At 39.6% G+C, this 12,988-nt stretch overlaps 1 protein-coding gene across 1 annotated transcript; it reads right to left on the bottom strand.

Annotated features, from left to right (window-relative positions):
- Window positions 1–12,277: 12,277 nt before the first annotated feature.
- LOC139179356 (salivary glue protein Sgs-3-like) lies at window positions 12,278–12,988 on the bottom strand. Its single transcript, XM_070778601.1, has one exon. It carries the CDS (start codon window positions 12,986–12,988, stop codon window positions 12,278–12,280), a length of 711 nt encoding a protein of 236 aa, XP_070634702.1.

Genomic DNA, 12,988 nt, shown 5'->3' with positions numbered 1-12,988 from the left:
CCTTTTTGGAATGGGACTATCTATAAATGCTATCTTTATGCCCGGCTCACCATTGTACTTTGGAAGCAGAAAACTTGTCTTCTGGTTTAACAGGTCCACAGATGAAAAGCTATTTTGTCTCAGAATGGATTATATTCAGAGCTTTATCCGTGATTTATTTTAAGATGACTTAGATTATGAAATTGGGGATTTTTAGGTTCATGAAGCTTAGATGATATTTTGGACTTGAGCTGATGCTTTAAGGGGTTGAGACTGAAAGTTTGGGATGGAGGGAATGTATTTTATATTTGGATGGATAAGAATCTTTGGGGGCGGGGCCAGCAAATGAACAATGTTAGGCTGAATAATACCCTCCCAAATGTATACATCTTAATCCCCATGTTATCTTACTTGGCAAAAGAGAATTTGCAGATGGAATTAAATTAAAAACCTTGAGATGGGAAATCATCTTGAATAATCAAGATGAACCAAATGTAACCACAAGTTACTTATAAAAGTAACTTTTTAAGTGTCACTTATAAAAGCAAGAAGATCAGTAAAAGAGAGAGTGATGACACTCTGATGTCATCAGTGATGACAAAAGCGGGGTTGAAGTGTTGTAAAAGGAGCCATGGGCCAAGGACTGCTGGCATCCTCGAGAAGCTAAGACAAAAAAAAAAAAACAGACTCTCCTCAGAGATAATGATTGTTATTATCTCTATTTTATTTGTAAAATAGTAAAATTGCATTTTAAGTCTTTAAGTTTTTGGCAACTTGGCAGTACTAGAAAACTAACACACAAGTCAATTAACATTTATGCATAAATGGACTGAAGCCCGTCAGGCTTCTCTGCCGTGGAATTCTCCAGGCAAGAATACTGGAGTGGGTATTCTTCTCCAAGGGATCTTCCCAATCCAGCGACCAAACTCGGGTCTCCTGCATTGCCGGTGGATCATTTACCATCTGAGCTGCCAGGGAAGCCCTATACATCTATTTATGTAGGAGGTATTTATGCAACAGATATTCATTGTGCACCTACTATACTACAAACTGGAAAAAAAAATCTTACTACCATTTTAAAAAGTAAGTGTGTGTGTATGTATGTGTATGTTTAACTGAAATGACTTGAAGAGAAAGAAATTTCAATTCGTGTAAGTAAAATCCAGATTAAAGTATTCAAATGCAGTTATTTCAAGTATGTAGAATTTATGGTAGAAATAATATTTCTATTGCAGTAATTTAACAATTATTTCTAATTAGCATGGGCCATATTGAAATTTTTATTTAGAACTTTTTGCTTAAACATACATCCTTTCTTTCCTATTTGGTAAGCAAAATATTCCTTCCTCACCCCTGCCAGAATGTAATCATATAATAAATAGCAGTCCATTCTTTACGGGTTTGAATAAAGCTGCTTTTTTTGCCATTTTTTATAGTGGGTACAACAGACTGAATATTTGTGTCCCCCAAATTTATATGTTAAATATTAACCTGCATATTGTGGAATTTGGAGGCAAAGCCTTTGTAAGGTAATTAGGTTATAATGGTGAAGCCCTCATGAATAGGGTGAGTGTCCTTATAAAAGAGACCCAAAGCTGCCTTCCTCTCTCACTTTATGAAGCCACATAGAAAAGGCAGTTGTTGATGAACCAGGAAACTCTCACTAGATACTAAATCTGCCGACTCTTAATCTTGGCCTTCTCAGACTTCCCACTACGAGAAATAAATTTCTGTTGTTTATAAGCCACTCGGTCTATGGTGTTACGTTAATGCAAGCCTGACCAGACTAAGATGCTCTTAATAACTAACTATTAAAATAATTTTTCAATGTCTACTGATTTGTAAAAGATACATTCCGGCTCCCTCACTGATTTTGCTTCAGAAATTTCCAGTGGAGCCTGGTCATTGTAAGCATCAATCTAAATTTCATCAATTAGAAATTATAAACAAAGTCCAAATTAATAATTTCATTAATACTCCTGCATAGTTATTTTCTTCCTTGGGATCTTCTTCAGTATTTAGGTAGTGTTTCCATTTGGAAGAGCAAAAGCAAAGTAATGTTAATAGCAGCCAATATGCTAAAGACAAAACCATTTGAGGAGAAAAATAACCACATTTTTGTATTGCATACATAGGAAACAAAATATAATAATTAAAATTATCCTATATAGGTTTATTTAACATCTACATTTAATGTTCATCCTTTACATACATTGGTATTTAACAACAGATATTAATAGTAATTTTATTATGAGATTTTTATCATACATTTCTTAGAGAAGGCTTTTACAACAACAAATTAGGTTCAATTTTATGCAAATATATATGATCTAAAGCTTTTAGGAAAATTGATAAGCTTTTTCAATTAAAAGTTCAGTTATTAAAAAATGGTGATCTATTAAGTGTGGAAGACAATGTGGGTTTTTATGTAATTACAGCAATGGAATAGTAATGGGCTAAATGGTCGTCTTTTGTCCTTGAGAGGGTGATGAACTTCCAGTGAAGTACTGATCTTGGCTAGAGTTCAGTTCAGTTCAGTTCAGTGGCTCAGTCGTGTCCGACTCTTTGTGACCCCATGAATCGTAGCACGCCACACCTCCCTGTCCATCACCAGCTCCTGGAGTTCACTCAAACTCACGTCCATCGAATCAGTGATGCCATCCAGCCATCTCATCCTCTGTCGTCCCCTTCTCCTCCTGCCCCCAATCCCTCCCAGCATCAGAGTCTTTTCCAATGAGTCAACTCTTCACATGAGGTGGCCAAAGTACTGGAGTTTCAGCTTTAGCATCATTCCTTCCAAAGAAATCCCAGGGCTGATCTCCTTCAGAATGGACTGGTTGGATCTCCTTGCAATCCAAGGGACTCTCAAGAGTCTTCTTCAACACCACAGTTAAAAGCATCAATTCTTCGGCGCTCAGCTTTCTTCACAGTCCAACTCTCACATCCATACGTGACCACAGGAAAAACCATAGCCTTGACTAGACAGACCTTTGTTGGCAAAGTAACGTCTCTGTTTTTCAATATGCTATCTAGGTTGGTCATAACTTTTCTTCCAAGGAGTAAGCGTCTTTTAATTTCATAGCTGCAGTCACCATCTGCAATGATTTTGGAGCCCACAAAAATAAAGTCTGACACTGTTTCCCCATCTATTTGCCATGAAGTGATGGGACCAGATGCCATGATCTTCATTTTCTAAATGTTGAGTTTTAAGCCAACTTTTTCACTCTCCTCTTTCACTTTCATCAAGAGGCTTTTTAGTTCCTCTTCACTTTCTGCCATAAGGGTGGTGTCATCTGCATATCTGAGGTTATTGATATTTCTCCCGGCAATCTTGATTCCAGCTTGTGCTTCTTCCAGCCCAGTATTTCTCATGATGTACCCTACATACAAGTTAAATAAGCAGGGTGACAATATACAGCCTTGACATGTAAGTACCCCTAAAATTCTTCTGGTTAGAATTTCCTCCTTTCTGAACCCGTTAATACCCCAGTGAAATGAAAGTTGTTCAGTCATGTCCAACTCTTTGTGATCCTGTGGACTGTAGCCCGCCAGGCTCCTCTGTCCATGGATTTCTCCAGGCAAGAATACTGGAGTAGGTAGCTGTTCCCCTCTCCAGAGGATCTTCCCAACCCAGGGATTGAACCCAGGTCTCCCACATTGCAGGCAGATTCTTTAACCTCTGAGCCACCAGGGAAGCCCATTAATACCCTAAATTCTCCCCAGTAATCAGAGTCCCTGGAAACCTTCCAGGAATGTGAACTTTAATTATTGTACATCCTTCTGCTAATCTTCAGCTCAGATAGAATTCATCAGCATGAAAATTTTCAGACAGACCAGCTTCTGTAAGCTACCAGCTGTTTCCACTTGGAAAATTGCTTATCCTCTCTGAGGTCACATTCTCAACTGTAAAAGGACAGTAGTAGGCACACATGACTTAGAGTACTGGCATAAGGACTAATGGAGGTGAAACTATATAAACTATAAAGCGCTGTGCAAGTGACAGGCTGAATACACGGCGCTGGATGGCACAGTCTGAAGCCAGAAGCACCATGGGTTCCAACCTGGTTTCGCCCCTTATCCTGTGGTCCTGGAGAAGTTACCTCAACTCTGCTTCTCGCAGTCTTCATCTATAAAATAGGAATAATGACAATACTTGTCTCACAGGGTTACCGTGGAGCCCAAATGAGATAGCATGCGTAAAGTGCTTCCCTCACTCCTGGCACTTAGTAAATGTCACTTGCTATAAAATGCTTGTGTTCATGTTTACACTGATGATTATCATGCTGCTGCTGCTGCTAAGTCACTTCAGTCGTGTCCGACTCTGTGCGACCCCATAGACAGCAGCCCACCAGGCTTCCCCGTCCCTGGGATTCTCCAGGCAAGAACACTGGAGTGAGTTGCCATTTCCTTCTCCAATGCATGAAAGTGAAAAGTGAAAGAAAAGTCGCTCAGTCGTGTCCGACTCTTAGCGATCCCATGGACTGCAGCCTATCAGGCTCCTCCATCCATGGGATGCTGCAACTAATCTTTTTTGTTATTATTTAGTAGACAAACAACATGATAGCACAAAAAGAATAGGATTTTGTATTTAGCACTCTTGGGTATTAGTCTCAAAATCATGAGATCTAGTAGAAGTTTCTTTTTAAATTCTTTTTAGTAGACATTTCTTACTTTGCCTAGTACTAGTCCCATATTAGACAATTAGCAGCTGTATGTGTGCGTGCTCAGTCATGTTCAACTCTTTGTTACCTCATGGACTGTAGACCACCAGGCTCCTCTGTCCATGGGATTTCCCAGGCAAGACCACTGGGGTGGGTCGCCATTTCCTCCTCCAGGGAATTTTCCCAACTCAGGATCAAACCCATGTCTCCTGTGTCTCCTGCATTGGCAGACAAATTCTTTACCACTTTAAGCCATCTGGGAAGCCCTGCTGCTGCTGTTGCTGCTAAGTCGCTTCAGTCGTGTCCAATTCTGTGTGACCCCATAGACGGCAGCCCACCAGGCTCCCCCGTCCCTTGGATTCTCCATATAAATTCCAGCAAAAGTTTCAACTTCCCTGAATAATTTTCTCAGTCAATAAATGAAGAGATTGGATAGGATTAAATGGTATCTATAATCACTTTCATCTCGGAAAAAGAAATATTTTATTTTACTTTTGTAAGCAAGGAGAAAATCCTCTTGCTTCTCCCCTTTAAAAACCACCCCTACTTACACATGGCCTCAGCTCTCCCAAGTTGATACTTTATCATTTTGTTTCATACATACTGTATGAATAAAAACACCAGACTTGTGATTGACAGTGAGTGGCTGAAAGTTAATAAATTGACTTTGAAATAACTAGAAGTATTCATTCTTTTTTTTTTTCGAAGATTACAAAAGCTAGTAGAATTTTCTGTAATGACTGAGGATAAGACTCACATAAGCAAGCTGTCAAAATGGAAAAATACTCCCTGGTTGTTTTCCAGGGGGTTCAATGGTCATGGTATATTTTTGTATGCTCTTTATCCATTCTCAAACATTGATCACCACACACTTAACTCCACGAACAATTTTTCAATTTGAACAGTGGTATTTATATCTGGAATTTTGAGAAATAATCAAGTTGACTGATGCAACCATGTTATCAACTATGATGGATCTGTGCCACTATGAACTGAATTAAGTAATAAACTATCATTCCCCAGGATGGGGGTTTCCCTCGTGGCTCAGTTGGTAAAGAATCTGCCTGTGATGTGGGAGACATAGGTTCAATCTCTGGGTTACGAAGATCCCCTAAAGAAGGGAAAGGCTACCCACTCCAGTATTCTGGCCTGGAGAATTCCAAGGACTGTGTAGTCCATGGGATCACAAAGAGTCAGACATGACTGAGTGACTTTCACTTTCACTTTCCCCAGTATGGGATCCACCTTAGATGAAAAAGTAAGGTAGTAGTTAATACAGGAAACCTTTGGGAGCTACTTCCTTCTGGCCCCACAAAGAGGAAAAAACGGTTCTCAAATTATAGGTCATGTTACATTCCCTTCACTTTTAGCACCATCCCTCATTTACCCTTTCTTCTGACTTCAGGGCCAGGATAAAATATTTGGTATTTGCCATTGCTTTCTTTCCAACTGAGCATGGCCATCTTCCTCCCCTTGGGGGCACCTCCTCTTATAGGTGCATAACTCTCTGCTCCCTAGACTTTGGCCTTTTCAGACTCTCCTCCCTTGCTCTAAAACTTTCCAATCCTCCTCCCTCAGCTTCCAGAAAAATGTGTCTCTCCTGAACACTCTTTCCCTGAGAACTGCCAAAGATGATATACAAATAATTGCTAGTGTATTCACTGAAATCTTCCTTCTTTCAGGGGGGCACTAGGAAATTTAGTTAAAGGGAACTTGATTAAACAAGGATCTTCCAAAATCTTCATGTTTAATGGCTGAGGCTGCCTCTGCTTTACATAGGTAGAAATGTCACTGTGACTCAGCAAAATCTAAATGGCAGTAGGCTGGAGTCTAGAAATAACTCAATTTAGAAGTTAACAATTAGTATCCAACACATACATACCAAGAGATCTTCACAAAAGTGGCACAGAAAGTTCTTGGTGAAGAATGGTATTTGAATAGCACAAGTTTTTTTTTTTTTTTTTTTTTTAATGACTCATACAGTAAGTAATCAAAAAATAATTCAAAAACTTTGTTCTTTTGTGACATCTAGTCAAAGCTATGGTTTTTCCAGTCATCATGTATGGATTTGAGAGTTGGACTATAAAGAAAGCTGAGCACCGAAGAATTGATGCTTTTGAACTGTGGTGTTGGTGAAGATTCTGAGAGTCCCTTGAACTGCAAGGAGATCCAACCAGTCCATCCTAAAGGAAACCAGTCCTGAATATTCATTGGAAGGGCTGATGCTGAAGCTGAAACTCCAATACTTTGGCCACCTGATGCAAAGAACTGATTCATTTGAAAAGACCCTGATGCTGGGAAAAATTGAAGGCGGGAAGAGAAGGGGACGACAGAGGATGAGATGGTTGGATGGCATCACCAACACGACGGACATGAGTTTGAGTAGGCTCTGGGGGTTGGTGATGGACAGGGAAGCCTGGCATGCTGCAGTCCATAGGGTCGCAAACAATCGAATACGACTGAGTGACTGAACTGATGACAAATATATCACTTGTACTAATTGACTAGCTAGAGATTCATCTAATTTAATAAATCTCAATAACATGTAGGCCATCTATTCTAACCCTATCAATTTTCAATTGAAAAAAATTCAGTCCCCAAGAGGAGAACTGACAAAACCAGTTTAATCATCCTGGTCAGAGCCTCCTACTATCTTTCAGGCTAGTAGCCACTCATATGTCCCAGCTCAGGATGAAGAAAGGCAGACAGTCCACTAGAGAGTCTGTATCTCTCTCCTTTTGAGAACAAAAAGAAAAAAATAAACCAAGTTCCAGAGTTGCGAAGGAACGGGAAGACTTCTTGGGAATGCTTACTCCCAGGCCTCACACCCGACTGACTAAATCTAAAGGGGGGGATTGTACTCTGAGATGACTTTAATGCATACCAAAGTCTGAGAAGCACTAACTTAGACAATGTCGTTAAAAAAAAAAAAAAAAAGTGATGGAATTCCCTGAAATATTTAGGGAAAAAAAATGTGTGTGTACGTGTGTGAACATACACGTGCACACAGTTTAACCCTTTCGAAAGTCTTCTTTTAAATGCGTTCACCATTTTTAGGTTAAGTTCTAACTGGATTTTTCCCAACCCTTTTGCTCTGTTGGTGGGAATGTAAACTGATACAGCCACTAAGGAGAACAGTAGGGGGTTCCTTAAAAATCTAAAAATAGAGCTACCATATGACTCAGCAATTCAGCAATACTGGGCATACATCCAGAGAAAACCGAAATTCAGAAAGACACATGCACCCCAATGTTCACTGAAACATTATTAACAACAGTCAGGACAGGGAAACAACCTAATTGGTCTCTTTCAAATTCACCTATTGATGCTCTGTCAAATTATTTTATATTTTTACCCACACATAAAAAACGCTTTGGATTAAATAACACCATAGTCTTACAATTAGATTATGTTCGGCCCACTATATTACTGAGACCAGTAGGACTGCTCCTGATCTCGGATTTGAGGCAATTTTTAGCTAAAGGTATTATTTTAGTTCATCATTTTTATTGTTTAACATGGAAACTAGCAAGCCAGACAAGAGGTTTAAAAATATAGTGGTTAGTGATAATTTGTATTATTCCATTAATTTAAATGCATGAAAAATCATTATAAAACACACAAACAGGCAAAGAAATTTTCAAAAGCCCTTTCAGAACTGGCATTTATTCCATCAGTGTTTTGCATAAAATCATTAAATGTAGAAGTTATAAAAAGGAAAATTTCATATTTTCTTATGTGATTTTCATAAAAGGATGGATTTTTTTTTACTCAATTCAGTTCCCCAAATCTATGATAGAATGTTATTTCAACAAATTTAAAATAATGAAATATTATTTAGGTGACATCTTGGACCAACAATAATGAGTACTGCTCAAAACGGAAACAAACAACTGCTTGATCTGTATCAGTGGTTTTTTTTTCTCATTTCACTTTACACTAGATTCCATTCTTAGTCTACTTGAAAACGTCAAATGTGTTTTTATTGATAGAATATTGAAGTTTTTTATTCAGTCATCAAATAAATTGAATTACTGAGAACGTACTACATATCAGATATTCTTCTGGGCGGCAGCAATTAATAAAATAGGCAAGCACTTGATCTGTCAGAATTTACTTCCAACCTTATTACAGTTCACAGTGCATGTAATATTTTACCTTCAACTACAAATATAACGTTTGTTTAAATAGTAGTTGTGGGTTTTGTGGGGAAAGCTCTACTTTATAAATGTATGTAATTAATGTTTGAGTTAAGAGGATTCTAGATATTCAGGCCAAATGCCAGCAAATGAAGGGAACTCTTACTCCAGCCTCTCTGTGCCATGCACTGGGAGCGCATCTGTTTTCTGGGGTTCAGTATTCCTTTCTGGGTTGACTCTCTTGCTAGATCATTCTTCCCTATGTTGAGTCAAAACTTCATCTCAGTAACTTCAACCCATCGACCTAGGTTCTGTTTTCTAGAAAGATACATGAAATAAATAAAATTCCACTCTCAAGCAGCAGGTCTTAATTATTTTTGCTCTACAATCATGTGTCTCATTATTCAAGATTTTTTTAAAAATCTACTTCTTAAAAGACAAAAGTTACTCACTTGAGTTATACCTAAGTCCCATTAGTATTTTTAATGGGTGGAAAAAAGGAAGGGAGGCAGGGAGGGAGCGGTGGGAGAGAAAGAGAAAGAAAATAGCACCATAGCACCACCTGGTGTTGCAATATGTCACTGCAGCCTCCTAAATGGGGCTTAACACCTGCTTAAGTCCTTTCTAGGACTATTACTGCGGAGAAGGCGATGGCACCCCACTCCAGTACTCTTGCCTGGAAAATCCCATGGACGGAGGAGCCTGGTAGGCTGCAGTCCGTGGGGTCGCTTAGAGTCGGACACGACTGAGCGACTTCACTTTCATTTTTCACCTTCATGCATTGGAGAAGGAAATGGCAACCCACTCCAGTGTTCTTGCCTGGAGAATCCCAGGGACGGGGGAGCCTGGTGGGCTGCCGTCTCTGGGGTCGCACAGAGTCGGACACGACTGAAGTGACTTAGCAGCAGCAGCAGCACTAACATCAAAGACACAAAGATTCCCTTCTGAATTCACTGCTTCAAATCGTGGTTATCAGTCCTGTCTGCTTATGTCTTGAAAAATATAGATTTCTGGGCCACCCTTGAGGCTTCTGAAGAGTGCATATACCATCAACATTGGTTTAAACCTGTCAATTACCAGGAATTCTAAGTAAAGGATCCAAATTTACAAGTGTATTACTATCGACATTCTATATTCTTTTTCTAAACTTTTTCTGGTATTTCAGTGGATATCAAGCATAAGTAAATATTTATTCTAAGTATTTAATTGAATGCCTTTATAAAATTACTGCAAAAAAGTAGTAGAAAACAAAATTATTAAGTAAAATTAGTGATGACACATTTAAAATATTGCTTATACATCAAAATGATTTAAAGAGAAAATGAAATGAAAACAGTGTTGGCACAATCTAAAAAAATGTTGTAATGTGTAAATGTATATTTATTACACCCTTACAATATAGTCTGTGTTTTCCCTATTATATATGGAATTTGTGTGTTAAAGACTAAAACTTCAGAATAATAAAAGACTCTATTCACATTTGGCAAATTTTTATTTAATCATAACAGTTTACCAACAGAAATAAATGGATTGGATTTACTTTGTATGAACATTGTGTTATCTAAAACCTCACAAAGTAGAGGCTATCCACATTAAATGGTCAGGTCTAATATATAGCATTGTTAAATCTAAATGTTTTCAGGATAAAATTCACTATCATTTTAATAACAGTTGAATTTGTCATTAAGTAATCTTGTTTTAGAAGTGGTTGTTTTGGCCACTGTAGTTATATGCAGGCAGTTACTGACATTAGAATCATCTATGGTACTAATACTATAGTTTCTGGTATGAGAACAATGACAGTAGACATTAGGATTTCATTTCCAAGCATCCTAATTAGAGTTCCAATGGAAGGGGTCATTATGAATTTTCCATTTATGTCAAGTGGATGTGATGTGAATTAGTAGATTTACTATAAATAGAGGCAGCATTGGTTCAGATGAATAAGTAGTGGATAGCTTTGAGTGCAATATCAGTAGAAGTTACAGTGCTTATAGATTCAGCCAGTAGGGTAATAAAGGGTTTAGTGAGAATCATATGTTGTAGTAATACATACACTATAAATGGCGCTGTTGTAGAAATGATGAAGTGACTGTATGAAGAAATGATAGTATGACTGTAGGGTTAATTGATGTGCTGGTCCCTACAGCAAAAGTTCAGTAGACATTGTAGCCAGCATATATTGTTGATGCGATGTTGTGGCTATGAACTCATTTGAAGGGGCAGTAAAATTGCTAACTCTACTATGATAGTAAATCACTTAACTGTGGTTACATTTTCTATTAACAGGTATTGTTTATATTACAAGGTTATGGAGATTATTATTTCAGCTGAGGTCATTATGGTGCTGTAATTAGAAAGTCAGCTGAGTTGGTAACATCTGTGTTGACTTTATTTTAATTGAGGAGGTGGCAAAGAGAATTCAATATAATGCTTACATTATGTCAGAAAGCAGACTAGATTCACTTGCTGAGACAGAGGTAGCAATTGTGGTAGGGTAAAATCATGGAATAGCAAAGAACAGTGTCTAGAGATTCTGGTAAGCTGATAGTGTAGGTTCATTTCAAATGAAAACAGTTCAACTTGAGTTGAAATTTTTGAATGATTTGTGCCGTTGTAGCTTCAGCTGAGTAGGAGGGTATACTATTGTGAACAGAAAGGGCTGAAATGGTAAAGTATTATAATAAGAGAAGATTCAGAAAGAGGTACAGAACTCTGGATCTTAACTGGTCACATATCTGGTTAATATGAATCAGGTACTCACGGACACTGAGTGCAATTAATATACTAATTGCAGCTGTGGTAATGCCCTCAGTAAGGGAAATGCTTGGAGATAGGGTGACAGGGTAAGTTTAAAGATGGTGCTAAGAGTTTTCCTGGTGGGTTCAAAAGAGAAGGTGGTTGTTGCTGTGGCTGTGTTTTCAGCAGAAGTTGGACAAGGATACTGGTTGGTGGTGGTTGTGGTTGTAGCCTCAGTGGTAGTACTGGTAGGTGTTGTGGTAGTACACTAAGTTTAAATGGCAGATGCTACCATAGCTGTGGATTAGGTGGAGGTCCCAGTGGTGTCTGTTGTGGTTGAAACTCATTGGTGGTGCTGGACACTGTTGCAGTAGTTGGTTCATCTGAAGTGGTGGCAACTGTGGCGGTGGTACTTTCAGTAGATGTGGGAGTGGCAGTGGTGGTTGCTGTGGTTGTAGCCTCAGTGGTAGGGGTGTCAGTTGCTGTAGTTGGTTCAGATGAAGTGGTGGTAACTGTGGTGGTTGTACCTTCTGTAGATGTGGGAGGAACAGTGGTGGTGGTTGTGGTTGTAGCCTCGATGGTAGTGGTGGCAGTTGTGGTAGCTGGTTCATCTGAAGTTGTCGCAACTGTGGTGGTGGTACTTTCAGTAGATGTGGGAGTGGCAGTGGTGGTTGCTGTGGTTGTAGCCTCAGTGGTAGGGGTGTCAGTTGCTGTGGTAGTTGGTTCATCTGAAGTGGTGGCAATTGTGGTGGTGGTACTTTAAGGAGAAGTGGGAGCGGCAGTGGTGGTTGCTGTGATTGTAGCCTCAGTGGTAGTGGTGTCAGTTGCTGTAGTTGGTTCAGATGAAGTGGTGGTAACTGTGGTGGTTGTACCTTCTGTAGATGTGGGAGGAACAGTGGTGGTGGTTGTGGTTGTAGCCTCGGTGGTAGGGGTGTCAGTTGCTGTGGTAGTTGGTTCATCTGAAGGGGTGGCAACTGTGGTGGTGGTACTTTCAGTAGATGTGGGAGCGGCAGTGGTGGTTGCTGTGGTTGTAGCCTCAGTGGTAGGGGTGTCAGTTGCTGTGGTAGTTGGTTCATCTGAAGTGGTGGCAACTGTGGTGGTGGTACTTTCAGGAGAAGTGGGAGCGGCAGTGGTGGTTGCTGATGTTGTAGCCTCAGTGGTAGGGGTGTCAGTTACTGTGGTAGTTGGTTCATCTGAAGGGGTGGCAACTGTGGTGGTGGTACTTTCAGTAGATGTGGGAGCGGCAGTGGTGGTTGCTGTGGTTGTAGCCTCAGTGGTAGGGGTGTCAGTTACTGTAGTAGTTGGTTCATCTGAAGGGGTGGCAACTGTGGTGGTGGTACTTTCAGTAGATGTGGGAGCGGCAGTGGTGGTGATTGTGGTTGTAGCCTCAGTGGTAGTGGTGGCAGTTGTCGTGGTAGTTGGTTCAGCTGAAGTGGTGGCAGCTGTGGTGGTGGTACTTTCAGTAGACAT

Source organism: Bos indicus, chromosome 24, assembly GCF_029378745.1.
Source record: "Bos indicus isolate NIAB-ARS_2022 breed Sahiwal x Tharparkar chromosome 24, NIAB-ARS_B.indTharparkar_mat_pri_1.0, whole genome shotgun sequence".
NCBI lineage: Eukaryota > Metazoa > Chordata > Mammalia > Artiodactyla > Bovidae > Bos > Bos indicus.
This window is presented reverse-complemented; position numbering and strand designations above follow the sequence as displayed.